The sequence below is a fragment of the Elgaria multicarinata genome, chromosome 2 (genome assembly GCF_023053635.1).
Source record: "Elgaria multicarinata webbii isolate HBS135686 ecotype San Diego chromosome 2, rElgMul1.1.pri, whole genome shotgun sequence".
NCBI classification, from domain to species: domain Eukaryota; kingdom Metazoa; phylum Chordata; class Lepidosauria; order Squamata; family Anguidae; genus Elgaria; species Elgaria multicarinata.
The window spans coordinates 104,752,469-104,768,804 of NC_086172.1; the positions used below are offsets into that span (position 1 = coordinate 104,752,469).

Genomic DNA, 16,336 nt, shown 5'->3' on the forward strand with positions numbered 1-16,336 from the left:
TGTAAGTATTTCATTGTACAGCCTGTACAATTTAAGACCAATGTTGCCAGTCCTTTTTCAGCTCTAGCACGCCTACACTTCAATTATTTTGCAGCCCTCCTACGCTTATTTACTTCTCCCATTACTGACTATTATCACAGCAAAAAATAAAAATAAATGTCCTGCAGTCATTTAGCAATAGGACCCTCCAAATAAGTGAAGGTGAGGGGCACCAATCTAGATATGATGTATAAAAGGTCATGTTGCTGTGACCTTTCATATAATTTGCAACATTTATGGACATATCAATACAGAACCTTTCGTGGACTAGAATACCCCAAAATACTTTAAAAAATAGTTAGCTTAATACAGCAAGTTTTACAGGAAGTAAGTTTCTGTGGACTTATTGCAACAGGCACTTCATTGAAAAGAAAATGAACTAAAAAGGGAGTGACTCATTCGTACAATGTACTTTGGAGAATACTGAACAAAAGGGATTCGGGGAAAAGGGGTTCTAAAGCAATAGAAATATACTTAAGAGTCTGCCTGGAAACCCATCCCTTTCACTAAGTGACAGAGAGTTTTCCCACAGGGTAAACCCGGAAGAATGAGCATAGGGTTATGTATTCCACAGATATATTTTCTCCGATCATCTGAACAAACCAATAAGCTTTCTTTTCATTTTCTTAAACAGTGTATCTTTTGTCAAAGGCAATAGCTCTTACCCAAATGCCATTTTGAGATTATTCAGGGCCTATGTGGTAGTTACAATTCCTGCCATAAAGCCCTGTCCCTGCTTAAGGAACACTGTGCTGAGCTAGACTAGAAGAGGTCAACAAATGGATGAAATTTGGAAGTTCTACCTCTCTGTGTCACAGAAGAAGAAACATTCTACATTTAGAAGAGCCTCTAGTGAGTCAGGGGACAAGAATTGCAGGAAGTAGCTGTGGAAAGGCAAGCATGAAGTTCAGGATTTGACTGGCCTAAGATCTCAACTCTGATAAAAGAGCTGGCCAAAAAATATTAGCCCTGTGTGCTACATTGCCCAACATTCATGGCCAAGGATCAACTTAATCCACACTCCCGTACATTCAGAATTCACTATCTCTTAAAATAATATGCTATAAACAGTAGAGGAAAGTAGTATCTGCTTTCCAATTGGATTATACCAGCAGAACTGTACTCTAAGCAGGAGTAAGAAAAATCTCAAAGTAGGTAATAAAGATACTATCATTTAGCTAGAGAGGAAAAGTGGCGGCCATTTGTGGTTAAGAAATAACATTCAAAGTTCCAAAGTAGCAGTGCTCTAGCCAACAATCAAAATGAAACCATAGCACAAAGTGACCATAACGTTCTTCATACTGAACAGTTCAAAGCTGACCATGATTGTTGACTTTTGAACTCAGATCGAGCAGACTATGTCCAGACTTTAAGTATTCCTTTTAGTGTGTGTGTGTGTGTGTACATATACGTTTCAAAGAAGGAAAGCAACACCACCTGAAAGCTGTAAATATCATACAACCAAGGAATCAAAATAATAAAATACTAGCTATTTCATTTTTTAACAATATAATTGATGTTTAAAGGACACTAGATGATATTAAAATGTTGGTGGTCTTTGGCCAATTGTAGTCTCAAAGGTTTGTGACTTAGGCTGCAATTCTATGTATACTTCACTGGGAATAAGTCCTATTGAACTTAATTGAACCTACTCCTGAAGAATTCTGGTGTTATAGTATTATAGGTAATGCTGAAATAGGAAGCAAAAATGAAAATTCATTTAACCGCACCTCCCAAAAATTGATGCCCAAATCCCATATTACTCAAGCACAAAAATATATGTTGCAAGTAAGTATCTAGCTGTTTTTTACTTCATCACCAAAAACAGCTCTGTTGGACTGCACTGTGAAGATGCACTGGAGGTGGAAAAGAACTCCTTCCTTGCCATCCTCAGCTTCAGAGTAGCCTTGATAAAGAGTTCAACAATTATGTTCAATCGGAATCAATACGAGTCTTTCTCCATGCATGGTCCAGCTGACATCCAACTTGCTCAATTGTCCTCAGTTCTAAAGTGTACCAAGGAGTTAATTTGGCTCTGCCAAGGGAAAGAACACACCTGGGCATGATTGTGTCAACTGCCCTGGTAAACTTCATATACCACAGAATGAGCAGAGTTTTGACAACAGCAGCAGTCATATCAACTGGAAAATCTCCCTGAGACCTCTGAAAGCCGCTAGGATCCATTCGTCTCCAGAGGTGGATCTGTCACAACTCCCCTTGAGGAGCCTGCTTCTGAGGAGGAACTTGGCTTACCTGAGCTCGAGGACTCTCCTTCTCCGGAGGATGTCTGACAGCCAGCATTGTAGAAGGATGCCGGATGTGCAGCTGAGGAGGAGGCTGGGTCCTCTGAAGTGCTGATAGAAGCCTCCCTCCCCAATTCCCTGCTCAGGATGCATCAGACACTGAGCCAGACATGACCAGACCACCCAGCCCCAGGAGAGACGATCGACGAAGCCTCTACAGAAAAGCACTAGGCTACAAGCAAGGAATGTAGCTCTGTGAGACTCCCTTTTATAGCCAGTTACACTGAAAAGCTCTCCAATTCTAGTGCCTGAATATAAGCCCACAAGGGTGGGGAAAAACTTCTCGGGAGTACTTCTGTGTTAATGTGTCTTCGGTGATCTTGACCTTTTGCTTGGAAACCAGACCTTCTTTGACCTTTGGACTGATTCAGACTTCACCTTTGCTTAACCCTTGTTTGGATACTATACTTAGAATTTTGCCTGGTGTGACTTTTAGACTGCTTCCTGGACAACTTCTTATCAGCTGGCTGTGAGTAGAAGCAGCCTTGATGAACCATTAACAATAATTATTACTCCTGCTGGCAGGGCTCCTAGCCTAAATAAGTGAACTGTGTTTAGAAAGGTTTGCTGAGACAGGACAGGACCATTCTAATAGGTCCCCCATCCTTGGCAACAGGGAAACCTGCTGAAAGTCTAAGCATCCTGCCAGTGTCCTTAGCTTCCTAGTTTACTAGGGAGCTTGGAGACATGAAGTAGATTGGGAGCCTACATTGGCAAGATATATTAAATATATTAGTTGCTTTATAAAATTCAATTCCCTCAGTTAAGTATAAGATGAAACAAAATTAAAATAAAAAATACGCAATTAACTGTAATATCCAAATCCAACGTAAAAAGATATAACAAAATACCAGCACTAATGTCAATGAATCACATAAGAGCTAAAACCTAATTCACTAAGGAGTTTAAAGAAAACATCAACAAAGAATAAAAGTGTTAACATGATGTTAAAAGGGTATGGGAGAATAAAAATGTCTTAGCCTGGTGCAAAAAGGTTATTAATGTAGGTATCAGGTGAGCCCCCCTTGGGAGGACATTCCGTAAGTAGGAGGCCACTGCCGAAAAGGCCCTCTTCCCTTGTAGCTATCCTCCAGACTTCAGACTGAGGAGGGACATGGAATGGACCTTCCACTGATGATCTTAGAGCATTGAATTTAACCGAGCACACCATAGCACACCTATGACATGGCAGTAGTGGCAGGAAAAAAATCTTTCTTCATCAATATTGCACGAGTAAAATTGCATCCAACTAAGCTCTTCCTTATGGTGTGGGGTTTATAATGTCCCACTATTCACCTACTAGAAGGTCAACTATTTGTTGTTCACTGTGACAATTTTCCAAAAAAAATTGATGACAGTCCAACTCCAATGCCACTGTTTCTGCCAACTCAGACTGGGGCTTTCAGAATCAACTGTTGTTTGCAATTGTTTCAAACAATTTGACCTGGTCTTCTTCAAGGATGCGGACAGGGTGCTGTGAAATCCACTATCTGTAATTTTGATTCTTCACCTTTGTGGTTGGTGAAGGGCAGCAAGGAAGAGCTTGTTGGGCAGCTAACCAAGGTAATTAGTGCCTCTCTAGAAGAGGGTAGGATTTCCCCTTTACTAAGAGGCAAATATTTGCCCACTTACTTAAAAAGATCATTAGACATGGAGGGACTGGCCAGTGTAGGACCATGCCCATCTTTCCCTTTTGGGAGAAGACTGTGGAACGTGTAGTGGCTGAACACTCCATGCATTTCTGGATGAAACATCTTTCCTTGATCTTTTTCAAGCTGGTTTCCAACTTGGATATAGCAGGAGATGTCTTTAAAAATGTTGGTGGATGATCTCCATTTTGAGATCTACATAAGAAATGTTTCCCTGTTGATCCTGCTGGACTTTTAGGAAAGATTTGATATGTGACCATGTTGAACTTTCTGGACATATTTTGACTTATGTATCACATCAGATCCTAGGTATCATTCAAAATTAAGTTCAGGGTTGTCTTCCTTTAGTCAGTCCCATATAAAAATGGGCAAACATGTAAGTCTGTATGTAATTATATTATTGCAAACTTAAGACTTTAATATCACAAATCAGTGCAGTACAATATGAATCTCAAGAGCATAAATTACAGAATACTATTTTTCTGTAATGTATTCTCTCAGGATTCTAAAGAATGACATATTTTTTAAAAAAGAATATCTACTTTTAAAAGACATTCCAGCTTACCTGTCCTTTCTGGGGTGCTAAAAAATTAGTAACTTCCTTGAGCATAACTGGCACATGCAGCTGTTGGTAGTCTTCATTATTATGTATGTTTTCATCATCATACAAATGCAATGATTTTTCTTCAGCTCCACCTTTATTTGCTAATGAAAAGTGTATTTTTTTTACCAATGTATCTAAGCAATTTGGGCTATATCTAGCTAAACTGTGAAAAAGGAATTGTTTGCAGATCTTGCATGAATACAAAAGTTGATGCATGTTGTAGATAAGCTTGACTGAAGGACAAGGAAGATTTATCGAACTCTTAATAACAAATAAATAAGCCAACCTGCAAAAAAACACACATCAGAAGTCAAATTTAGCATTTTCAAAATATCTTGTATAAAGGAGAACCATAATGAAATCAACAGCAATTGTTGCTTTACAAATTCACATAGAAAGACTTTAGTATCACCAAGGCTGCAATACTAATTTACCTGGGAGTAAGTACCACTAAATTCAGTTTGACTTATTTATCGGTAACCATGCATAGGACTGCACTGTAAATATTGCAGGATACTATTTAACATATGTCATGAAAAATGATGTTGCATTCTGCTAATTCTAATGTGTCCAAGTACTCCAATAGCTTTACATCCATAAACAGGGAAATCACCAAATGATTGTGATCAGCGGAAAGCAGCTATGACTATCTGGGGAACCTCAGAGAGATAGATTGGGATGCTTGGAGGGCTGGATTTGGCCCACGGTCCAGAGGTTCTGCACCCCTGATTTAAACTTGGATGCCTAGTAAAGTCAATGCCATTTAATTGTTTACATCCTTGTTACTTATGTACATCATGCCTATTATACATGGGTATTCTTCTAAGGAACAGATGCAACATATCAATGATAAATCACAGTGCGTGTTTTTGTTTCATTTTAAACTCCAGGGTTGCAGCCAACACAGCATGAGCCCAAGAACTTGTGCATGAGGAATTCCTTGCTCCCCAATGCATGCCCCCAAAAGCTACTGCTAATGGTAAGGAGACCCTGAAGAAAAGCCTGAGATGTGGGGTGAGAAGCTGCAAAGGGACAGGAGGAATCAAGGAAAATCAGGCAGAGGCAATTTGCATGAGCAGAGCTCCTTTTTTGAGAGAGACGGTTAATTCAAATACTTTCCCCTAAACAGAAAAGAACAAGTGGAAAGGAATAATCAAAATCAAAATGTACTGTTCACAATTCAACCAATAGCACGTAAGACTAATGATTTCAATCAGGATGGATTCTTGGTGTCAATGGGGGATTTTGCCACTGATATTGTAGGTGCTTCTGCCAAGCCTCTGGTCTCTTTCTTGAGTTGGCCATCAATAATCCAGGCCATCAATATAGTCACCCCTAGCTACTTTTGCTGAAAATGTAGACCCCATTCTGAATACTGAGAAGCTATGGGAAATGAAGCAAATGGGAAATGGATTAACAGCTAGAAGGCACATAAGTGATAGATGAGATGAATCCAACCAAACACAGGCATAGACAGTGTCCCTCCCCAGGTAACTATGTTGTGTGCATCTTCTTCTATGGCTTTAGGTGTCTTTTAGTGGCTGTCACAATATGCTCATGTCTTGTATCCTCTTCATTCCCATTAGTTTTTCTGTGGTGGTAGAACATAGGAAGCTGCCTCATATAAAGCTAAATCAGACTATTGGTCTATCAAAGCCAGTACTGTCAACACTGACTGGCAGCAGCTTTCCAGGGTTTCAGGCAGGAATTTTTCTAGCCTTACGTGGGAGATGCCAGGCATTGAAACTGGGGCCTTCTGTATGAAAAGCATGAGCTTTACCACTGAGCTATGGTTGACTGAACATACTTCACCACTATCACCACATGTGCATGGTGCTAGCAAGCAGAATTTTTCCAAGCAGTAAAGGGTTTATTGCATTCAAACCCAGATCATCTGATTGCCTTCATAGCCCACACTGCAGTACCTTTTGCAGGTATATTTCAGATGCATCCCACTGTAGACTTCATGGATTGAATCAAATGGTATCATTTGCCGACAGAACTACTTCCATCAGCTGATCTGAGAGGGAGGAGATTCCCCCTCCCCACTCAAAAACTGTCCTAGAAGGCTGGAAAACCTTCTGGAGGAGATGTTTAGGCAGTACAGAAGGCTTCCGGGGAGAAAGTCCCATTGTGCTAGCAGATCTACATTAGCACATTGAATTTAACCTTATAACTGTACATCATCACAGTTCCATCATTGGGAGGTGATGGAAAGCCTGAAACAGTATCTGCAGACAATTCTGGTGTTGGTAAGGGCAAACAAACAGAAACTTAATTCAAACAAGATTGACGTGCTGTAAACTAGGAGTTTTCTGGATCTGAATGGAGATATGCAACCTGTTTTTGATGGAGTTAATTTTTCAGAGGAAATGCAAATATGCAATTTGAGGGAATGCCTTTTACCAATTCCACCCAGTTCACCAGCTGCAACCCTGACTGGAGCACGCAAATATTTTTTAAAGCATTAATATTCAGTCCTTCTGAAATTAATGCAGTAAATTTAAACAAGGCTAGAGTATAGATTGATTTTAATGTGTAGCTTGCCTCACCCCAAAGACTCAGTAAAAATTGCAGTAATTTCCTACAAGGCAGCCACAAGGATTTAAATTGTTAAAAAGAGGGGGAGAGAGAGAGAATAAGGAGCAGGCATAGCCACAAGGAAGCTGTGAATAGCAAGGACTCTAATAGATGAATTGCTCTAGAGCTGATATGAATCCCAGAAATAGTTGAGATGATCTTTAGAGATGTAAAGGCCTGGGGGATGGGGGGGGGGGATAAAAAAAAACCCTTAACTTTACTTTTTTAAAACAACAACAACACTTTCCCCCCTTCTCCCCTCCCAATTTTCTTTTCAAAACTTTCACCACCACCCTTTTTTTTTATCCTGGCCATGACAGCTTAATGTGAGCTGTTAACCCAGTGAAGACTATGGTATTATATACTTCTTGATCCTAATTCACATATTGCAGCTGGGTCTGCTTCTTCACTGGCTACAGCTGGATCTTCTTCTTCCCAAGTAGACTCTTCGCTCTGAGTAATTTTGGGGTGAAAGGGTCTTTTGGCAGATAGGCAGGCATTTCAATAACCACTCTAAGCATTCCACCTGGTCTGTCACCACTAGTGCTCTGAAGAGCATGGGACAAGGGAAGACAGCCAGGAACCAAAGCAGGGATGTGGTCAAAGGAACCTCACACAAAGTACCCCTGCAACAAGACTCCTCAAGTTTTGCCCCATTTCTTCTGTGGGAGTGAGGTATACTGGGGAATCAGAATCCTCCTATTCCGAAGAGTTCTCCCCTGGGCTTGGGAGCCTGTTGTTTTTTCCAGGTCCCCTCCCCACTTCACATCTCTAGCTTGGAGAAAACAGAAATATTGCCCTGTGTTATTGCTTTATGGCCACTAAGTGCAAAGAAATAATCTCCTCCCATATCTCCCATACACACCATCCCAATAGCATCAGACCTCACAGCATTCCTTGTGCCTGTTGTTTTGGTAGCTTTTATGGATTCTTCCATGTGCTCTTCCAGTAGATCACTTGTTTTCCAGGAATGCAATTTTAATGCAATTCCAGCTCTTATGAGGTCATAGAATACAGGCCAAGTGAAGAGAGGCTCAAAGAATATTTGGAAAAAGTGGGAAAAGTGCAGGGTGGGGCTTAGTCAGTTGTCAGGAAGAAAGGTACTAAAGGGTCACCTAAGAGCAGAACAGAAAGGAAGTGGAGAGTCAAGAGATGGGGGTGGAGAGAAGGAGAGAAGGAAAGTGGACAGGAAGCAACAGGAAGAGAAACTGAAAGAACTGTGATAAAAGCTGCTATTCAGCTACCCATGTAATGAACAGTAGCTTACGAGTCGTGTTATTTGGGGTGTGTGGAATACATTTGGGATCGTTTATTCATTGTTACATTTACTGAGTGTGTTAACTGCTTTTAATCTTTAAGATAAACATGGTTCATATTCATTAGACTCGAGAGCAATTGTCAATCTGCCTCACTTCACCCACAACTGCGCGCAGTGTTGTTTTTAAAGAAATCCACCACACAATTAATAACAGGTAACACAAAACGGGGGGGGGGGTGTTTGAGCGAGGAGGGGCGAATGCTATGTTCTCGGCTTAAAGGCCCTTTGGGCACAATCGTTTGTTCTTCTACGCCTCCTGTGATTTTGTAAAGTGATTATTAATGATGCGTTTGCGCTTAGCACGCTCCCGAAAAGCCCTTTAGCTTACGTGTGGAGAATCAATGTCCAACCTTATTCACTGAAGGAGGAGGAGGAAAGGGGCGGGTGGGGAATACCTGACCAGCACCTCCATTTCCTTAGCAACCAGGATGCCTCGTGGGCGGGGGAGAGAGAAGCCAATTCATTGCGTTTACAAGTTTGTGCATCCGGAGAACGCCACGAGCCCTTCCCTCCCACCACCTCCTAGCGTGTCCACCCCCGTCCCGGCGCCTGGGGAGACTCGGTCTGAGGCGGTACTCACCGCGCTCGATGAAGCCGCTGCCCCGCAGGCCGCTCGTTGTAGCCTGGCGCGCCAGGAGCGCTGCCAATAAGCTTCCTCCCCGCAACAAGGCGCCGCTGCTTTCAGTTCCGCTCAGGTCCTCCTTCCCTAAAGGCAACAGGAACACACCCAGAGGGTTTGGGCGAAGGGGACCCACGCATAAGGCTTCGAGCCATTGCTCACTACCACCAATCCTCCTATTGACTACCACCAATGTCTCCCTGACAACTGCTCGATCCATGCAGAAATACAAGACGACTGTCCCGATTTCAGTGGACTCGGGTTGTAAGCTGCAGTTATGCACTTACTTTGAACTAAATAAATAGGCAAGAGTATCGGGCGACACAGACTCTCCAATAACAGCGACATATTGTTGGTCTCCCCTCTCGATTATCTACGCAGATTCCCACACCTTTTATCCCTCGACTTTCAGTAACCATCCCCTTTTCACCCTACCATTGTTTCCAGCACGACGATTGGCGGATCCGAAACGAAATAAATTAAAGGACAGCCCCAGCAGAGCAATTGTAGCTGTTTTATGACACTGAAACATTACAAGGAGTAAAATATACGTTTGTACTTGGAATATTTGTGGGGGGGGCGGAGTGCAGAAGAAAAATCTTCCATAGCCATCGGTGTGGGGAGGATGGAAAAGCAGGAACGGAAAGCACTGGAACGGCCCCTTCACTGAAGACAACCATGCCAAAAATAATGGCATGTGTTAGAGACACTTGAGAACAGTGGTGTAGCGTGGGTTGCCAGCGCCAGGGGCAAGGCAAGTATTGCACCCCTAAACCATGGACCTTTAGCACTTCCCGAGTCCCTTCCACCAGGCCAGTATTGAACCCCTTACCCACCCACCCCGCCAAGCACATGTATTATATTTTAAGAAAATACTCATCTATTTAAAGTAAAATTAATTTAATACTAGTATACCCGTACTTACATTTATTTAAAATCGCCTGGTTTTAATATGTGCAAATTTTTCAATAACAGTATTAAAATCTACATTGAAATCTCTCTCAATTGACAGTATTCCTCCTCTTCCTGCATTGTGCACCTGATTCTTTTTTATTTAGCATCATGGCTGATATGATGACCTTGATATGATAACTGATCACTTTGCAGGCTGCATTTCCTCCCAAACGGGCCTCTCTAGCACACACGTCGCTGCTCTGTCCTCCTGGATGACTTAGAACAGAGCTTTCCAAACTGTGTGTCGCGACACGTTACTGTGTTGGCTGCAGTGTGTAGGTGTCTCGCACGAACGTATTACAATTTATGTATGTGTCCGTATCTCCTATAAGGGGTTAGTTTAACCTCTGGTTTGCTAGTAAAACTAAATTACTGTGTTACAAAATTATGCATGTCTAAAAAGTGTGTCACCAACATGAAAAGTTTGGAAAGCTCTGACTTAGAAGGTAGCCAGAGCAGCAACGCGCGTGCTAGAGAGGCCCGTTTGGGAGGAAATGCAGCCTGCAAGGCCTTCCTGACCTGTGCGCAACAAGAAAAATGCTTTAAAATGTTACGTGGCAACATTTATTTCCCCCATCTATACAGTTGGATCTACACAGATTTTTTTTATTTATTATTACTACTTTCTTTCTTTTTTGAAATTTTGCACCCCTAAGAATTTTGCGCCCAGGGTAACTGCCCCTGAGGGGGGGGGGGGCATGCTACACCACTGCTTGAGAATAATCTTTTAGGTCTGAAACCCTTGCAAGGTTATATTATTATTAACCAAATAATGGCCAGGACCCATCTAAAACAGAATGGAATGGCTCAGACCGACAACTTCCAAGTGAGCTAAACCAACCAAATTCACCAGTCACACATGATTAGATGGGAATGAAGAAGTAAGTCATGAAACTTACACTGAAACCATGCTCCAGTAACTGTCTCAGGCAATGGTTTGTATTCCTAAAAATGGTCCAGAATGCCAACTTCCAAGTAAATAAAAAATAACAGAATTCACCAGTTATACATAACCAGATGGGAGGGATATAATAAGGCACAAAATTTCCACACAAACTAAATTCCAATAACCATTCTGGGCAATAAACAGTATCTAGGCAGATATGGCTTAGAATGAGCACTTCTGAGTGAGCCAAACCAACCAAATTCACCAGTCCCACGTAACTAGATTGGAATGATGTAATAAGCTCTGAAACTTCCATGGAACCACATTCTAGTACCCATATCATGCAATAGTCCTTTTTCTGGAAAATGGCCCCAAACACCATCTTCTGTGTGAGCCAAAACTAAGTAAATTAACTAGTAACATATGATTAGATTAATGATGCAATAAACTGTAGCCACTACCACTAATAGTTAAAATGAAAAGCCATCTTTAATGTCTATTACAATGATACTATAGAATCAAGTCTAAAACATTTACAGATACGTGCCTTTTATTTTTAGCCCTACCAGGTAACATTTGACATCATCAAATGACAGCTATTTTTAAACCATCCAAATATATATTTGTCTAATTTACCATTGAAAACAACTGCAGTATGTAGCCCCAATCTTTCCCTGTGTATCTAAGCATAATAGTAGTAAATTTAATTGTTTCAGAGCCTTTTAAACTTGAACATTTGTGGCTGTTTGTTCCCATTTGATTTAATACAGCATGTCATTTTTCATGACAAGGACATATAGGAAATAGACATTATGACTATTATAATATTATAAACTACTATTGTCCAGAACAATTTTATTTAACATAGAAGATAATTTTCAGTTTACTCCATTGTATAAACATGGTTGGTTTCACCCTCTGGGAAATTGGTGTTCCAGATCATTTTTCCAGAATATGGTTTATGGCTGGCAATAGATACCAGCATGTGGTTTTTGAGGATGTTTTGTGGCTTATCATTGCAGGTGAATTTGGTTTGGCTTGCTGGGAAATTGGCATTTCCTGGCCATTTTCCCAGAATATTGTTTATTGCCTGGAACAGATACTGAAACGTGGTTTCTGTGGATGTTTTGTGTCTAATTGCATCATTCCCATCTAGTCATGTGTGCATGGTGAATTTCGTTGCTTTGACTCATTCAACAGTTGGTATTCTAGGCCATTTCTCCTGGATACCATCTATGCCTAGAATGGATAGAAGAATGTGGATTATGTGGAATTGACATAGCTTCTGACATCCCTTCCATCAGGAGCATTGCTAGGCCTGGGTTCTTGGGGCTCCAGTCCCAAATCTATTTCCCAGGGCCCTGGACCTATTCCACAGTGTCCTTTGATGCTAATGGAAGTTTCTTTCCCTTCAGCTTAATTGCCATGCAGGGGGCAACTTTCAAGAGACAGCTAAACTTGGGAGAGGGGTCCATTGGTTTGGGATGATCTGAGAACGGGTGAAAATTAATTTAATAATTTATTTGAGAATATTTGGATGAGAAATTGTCTGACTTTGCCCCTTGTAAAACTTAAATAAATCCTTGTAATTCCTTTTAAATCTGTGTGTATATATAAGCATATGCAGATTTGTATCTTATAGGGTTGAGCCTCGAATCTTTTGAGTACCTAGCAATGTACTTGCTTCCCATGCAGTTATGTATGACTTGTGAATTTTTTGGTTCGGTTCACTTCACTCAGAAATTGGTGTTACAGGTCATTTCCCAAAATACAGTTCATTGCCCGGAATGGGGACTGGAACATGTTTATGTGAAAATTTCATAGCTTATAACATTATTCCCATCAAGTCATGTGTGGCTGTTGAATTTGGTGGGTTTGGTTCACTTGGACCTTTCACTCTAAGCCATTCCATTTTTTTTCCAGATGGGTTCTGGACATTATTGGGTTAATAATACTATATTGCAAGGGTTTCTGTCCTAAAATATTGTTCTCAAATGTTTCCAAAACATACCATTGTTTGGGCATGGTTGTCTATCATCCATATAAGGGAGTTTGTTTGTATGTCCTGGATGCACTAAAAATATATATACATATATTATGAAACTTTTAGCATTTGTTCTACCACTATCTGGGCTGGTTTTAGGCATAGCGAAAGTTTGGTCTGCTATCTTGAAACAAAATAGCACCCAAACAAAAATGTTAGTTTCAATACCATTTGATTGACTTCAGCCAAACTTGGCATGATTATTCAGCTATGCAGTCAACAAATTTTAATCATACATTTTAACCATATGATTACCTATGATCATAAAAGAGGATGTGTCTGTTGGTCTGTCAACACCATAGCTCCAAGACCAAAAAAGATAAACGCCTAAAATGTGCCATGTATATTAAGGGGACCCTAATAATGTGCACTTCAGGGTAATTTGGTTTTTAAAATGCATTAATTCTAATTGATTTAAGTGTATCCATGAGGTTGAAGCCTGCAGTTACATTTTCAGCCACCAAGAGCAGATTTCACTAATTAGCACCTAGCTTTGCACTCCATAGTTTGAAGCTGTAACACATTTGTAGGTTGAGGGCAGCTGCCCTCAAACTCCTCTCTCAGGAGGCTTTATAGGGGCACCACAACAGGGGTCATGCTAAGGAGTGTCTGACGGTGTGGCTTCACTCAGATGGGTCCTGCACAATGTGTGCAATTTTGACAGCTGTGTAAGTTTGGTTTGAAGGCTTCAGTATGTCAACTTTAGGAGTTGACAGACCCACCACTGCAAAGCTGAGTCCATTTGCTGGTTAAAGATAAAATTAGTAACCATATAGAAGGAGAAGCCCTGCTGGAAAATATTCAATGTGGCTTCCACAAAGGAAAGTCCTGTATCACTTTTAGAGTTCTTTCAGAGTGTCAATAAATATGTGGACAGGACTGATCCAATAGACACTTTTACTAGGACTTCCAAAAAGCTTTTGACAAAGACCCTCACTATGGACTGCTGATCAAACTTAGTACTCCTAGAATAAGAAGAGATCCTCTTATGGATGTAACAGTGAGGTTCCACCGGGATCTGTATTGGTAGTGCTTTTCAACTTGTTTTAAAAGGGCTCATTACATTCCTTCCCGGTTTTGCACCAACCTGAGGGGAATTGTAGTTTATTGGAATAAACTTGAGGAATTGCAAGGTCTACAAACTTTCACTTTTCCTCATGCTATTCAGTGCTTCAGCACAAAAATAACCATTCATCGGAACTGTTTTTCTACCGAACACTATCCCCACCCCCTCGGTAGAAAAGTATTTGTGGGCAAAGGGAAAACGATCTCTGACTTGCTGCCGCGATTCCTCCTCTCCTAATCGCAGCCTCCTGCTGCTACGTTTCATTGTATCTCTAAAAACAAGACATCCTTCAGAATACGTGATCCACGAGTCTCCCAAAGAGAAGAGAGGCAGAAAGCTTTAGTGTGTGTGTGTGTGTGTGTGTGTAAGTAAGGATCAAACTTGCTTGTATGCGTTTCACGCTACTTAACGGGTCCCCCCTTTACGGTGATGTAGCATCCCGAAGTCCGGCACGTTAAATCCTAAAGCACTGGGAACAACCTCAGCTCGTGGTTGAAATAAAATCCAAGCCATCCCCGTCTATGACCAGGGAGCTAACCCACGCACTAAGGAGTTGGCGTCAGGGACGTGCTGGATCGGAAAGGGGAGCCATTCCAGGCGAGCTACGTTGCAATGCGCTTTACGCTCACTGACTGGGGAGTAATTCCCATTGAGCTCAAGGGGGCTTATGTTTGAGTCGCTACCTTTAAGCTACTGGTGCGGCTTGAACGAATTAAGTGAGATCAAGCCTTACTTCTGAGCTACAGCCAAATTCATATATCCCATGTGATGCCAGTCTACTACTATAACGTTATTTCATCTAACTTTTTTTGGGGGGGGAAAGATTTATTGCATTTCCCCACAACCCCCGCAAAATGCCACCGCCCTCCGCTCGTTCTTTACACGAATTCTTGCCAGGTGTTCCCCATCCTCATCTCGTTGCAAAAACAGTCGAAAGCCGTCTCTCCTTTGCTTTGATCCTTTCCCCTCTGATCCACCCTTAGGAGCGAGCGAGCCCATCCATCCGACTTCCTATTGACACCACGCCCTAACTCGGGCGTCAACTTTTGCTTCCCCTCCACTTAAAAGACCGCGAAGACCATTCTTAGGCTTCGAGGAGAGACGGGTCCTCGTTCAGACCAAAATACATTCCCCAGCCCATCGGCGGCGTGGCGGCGCTTATGACGTTTTGCAGACATGAGCCAATCGGAAGGCGCAGAACGACCAGCCGCTTGTGTTTGAATTTGGTGGCTGGCTCAACCGAGGGAGCTCGGCAGCGGCGACGCCCGAGAAAGCGGCGCGGGCTGGCGGTCGGCAGAGAAGGTCCCGATGCCCCCGGGTGAGTAATCAGACGCACGCTTACGAGAGAGTCAAGCTCCGTGGAACTCAGTGAGGCAAAGAGGGACCCGATTCTACAATCTAGCATGTAATATGCGGATGAGCGTGCATTTAGTTCTGCAGGCTTACCGGAGGAGGGTGGGGGATGGACTGCCTACAATTGCCGGAGGGACGGTTCCCTTCCCCCACCTCCTATAAAATAATAGCAGGAAGGGATCGTGATGGCTAGATTTCGTTGTTTATACGCGCGACTTTCTTCGACTTGCTTGTCGGTGTCCTTGCAGGAACTTTTATACCATTCAAGGAAATTTGTGTTGTATTTCAAAGCCTCCCCTCCCCCTTTAAGCATGCAGTTTTATGCACCCTGGAAAGTAACTCCCATTGAACACAGGGAAGCTGCTTTCGGGGGAGGGAGAAGAATCCGTCCATTGCGTGCGTGCTTACTAGAGAGTAAGGAAGCAATCCTGTAGATACCTTGCTGGATGCAAGTTCTATTAACTCCAGTGCGGTTTACTTATGAGTAGCCCTGTATGGGGTTGCAGTGTAAAGCCCTATTGATCGCTAATCTTGCATGGCTATGGTGACAAAATAGCACTAACAAGTCCCGTTGGAACAACAAGGAGTCCTGTAGCACCTTAAACCGAGGTAGGCAATTTGGTGCTTACTGGTACTCATGTGCCCCCAAACACCTTCCTTGGTGCCCACTGAGATGCCCTAGTCCTCCCAAACTTTACTTAAATGTTTTTATATTTTCTTACTGGCAGCTGGGATAGCTACAAAGCAAAGTGAGAACCTCTAGTTGCTGTCTTCTTAATTTCTCATTAATACCTCTGGACAATCTACTTGTCCCTTGTGTCTAGCTGTGCCTACCCATAGCAGCTAATTTTATGGTTGTGTCCATGACCATTTCTCAGATTTCCAAATGTGCCCACAGATCCCTGCCTTGTGGATTTGCAT

General features: G+C 42.1%; 1 protein-coding gene across 1 annotated transcript in view; it reads right to left on the minus strand.

Annotated features, from left to right (window-relative positions):
- The window catches only part of METTL15 (methyltransferase 15, mitochondrial 12S rRNA N4-cytidine), a 94,928-nt gene extending 90,053 nt beyond the window's left edge, over positions 1-4,875 (minus strand). The window contains exon 1 of the mRNA XM_063118788.1: positions 4,557-4,875. Within this exon, the coding sequence (XP_062974858.1) occupies positions 4,557-4,811 (255 nt within the window). The 5' untranslated portion in view covers positions 4,812-4,875. The remainder of the gene's footprint in view (positions 1-4,556) is intronic.
- Positions 4,876-16,336: the final 11,461 nt, after the last annotated feature.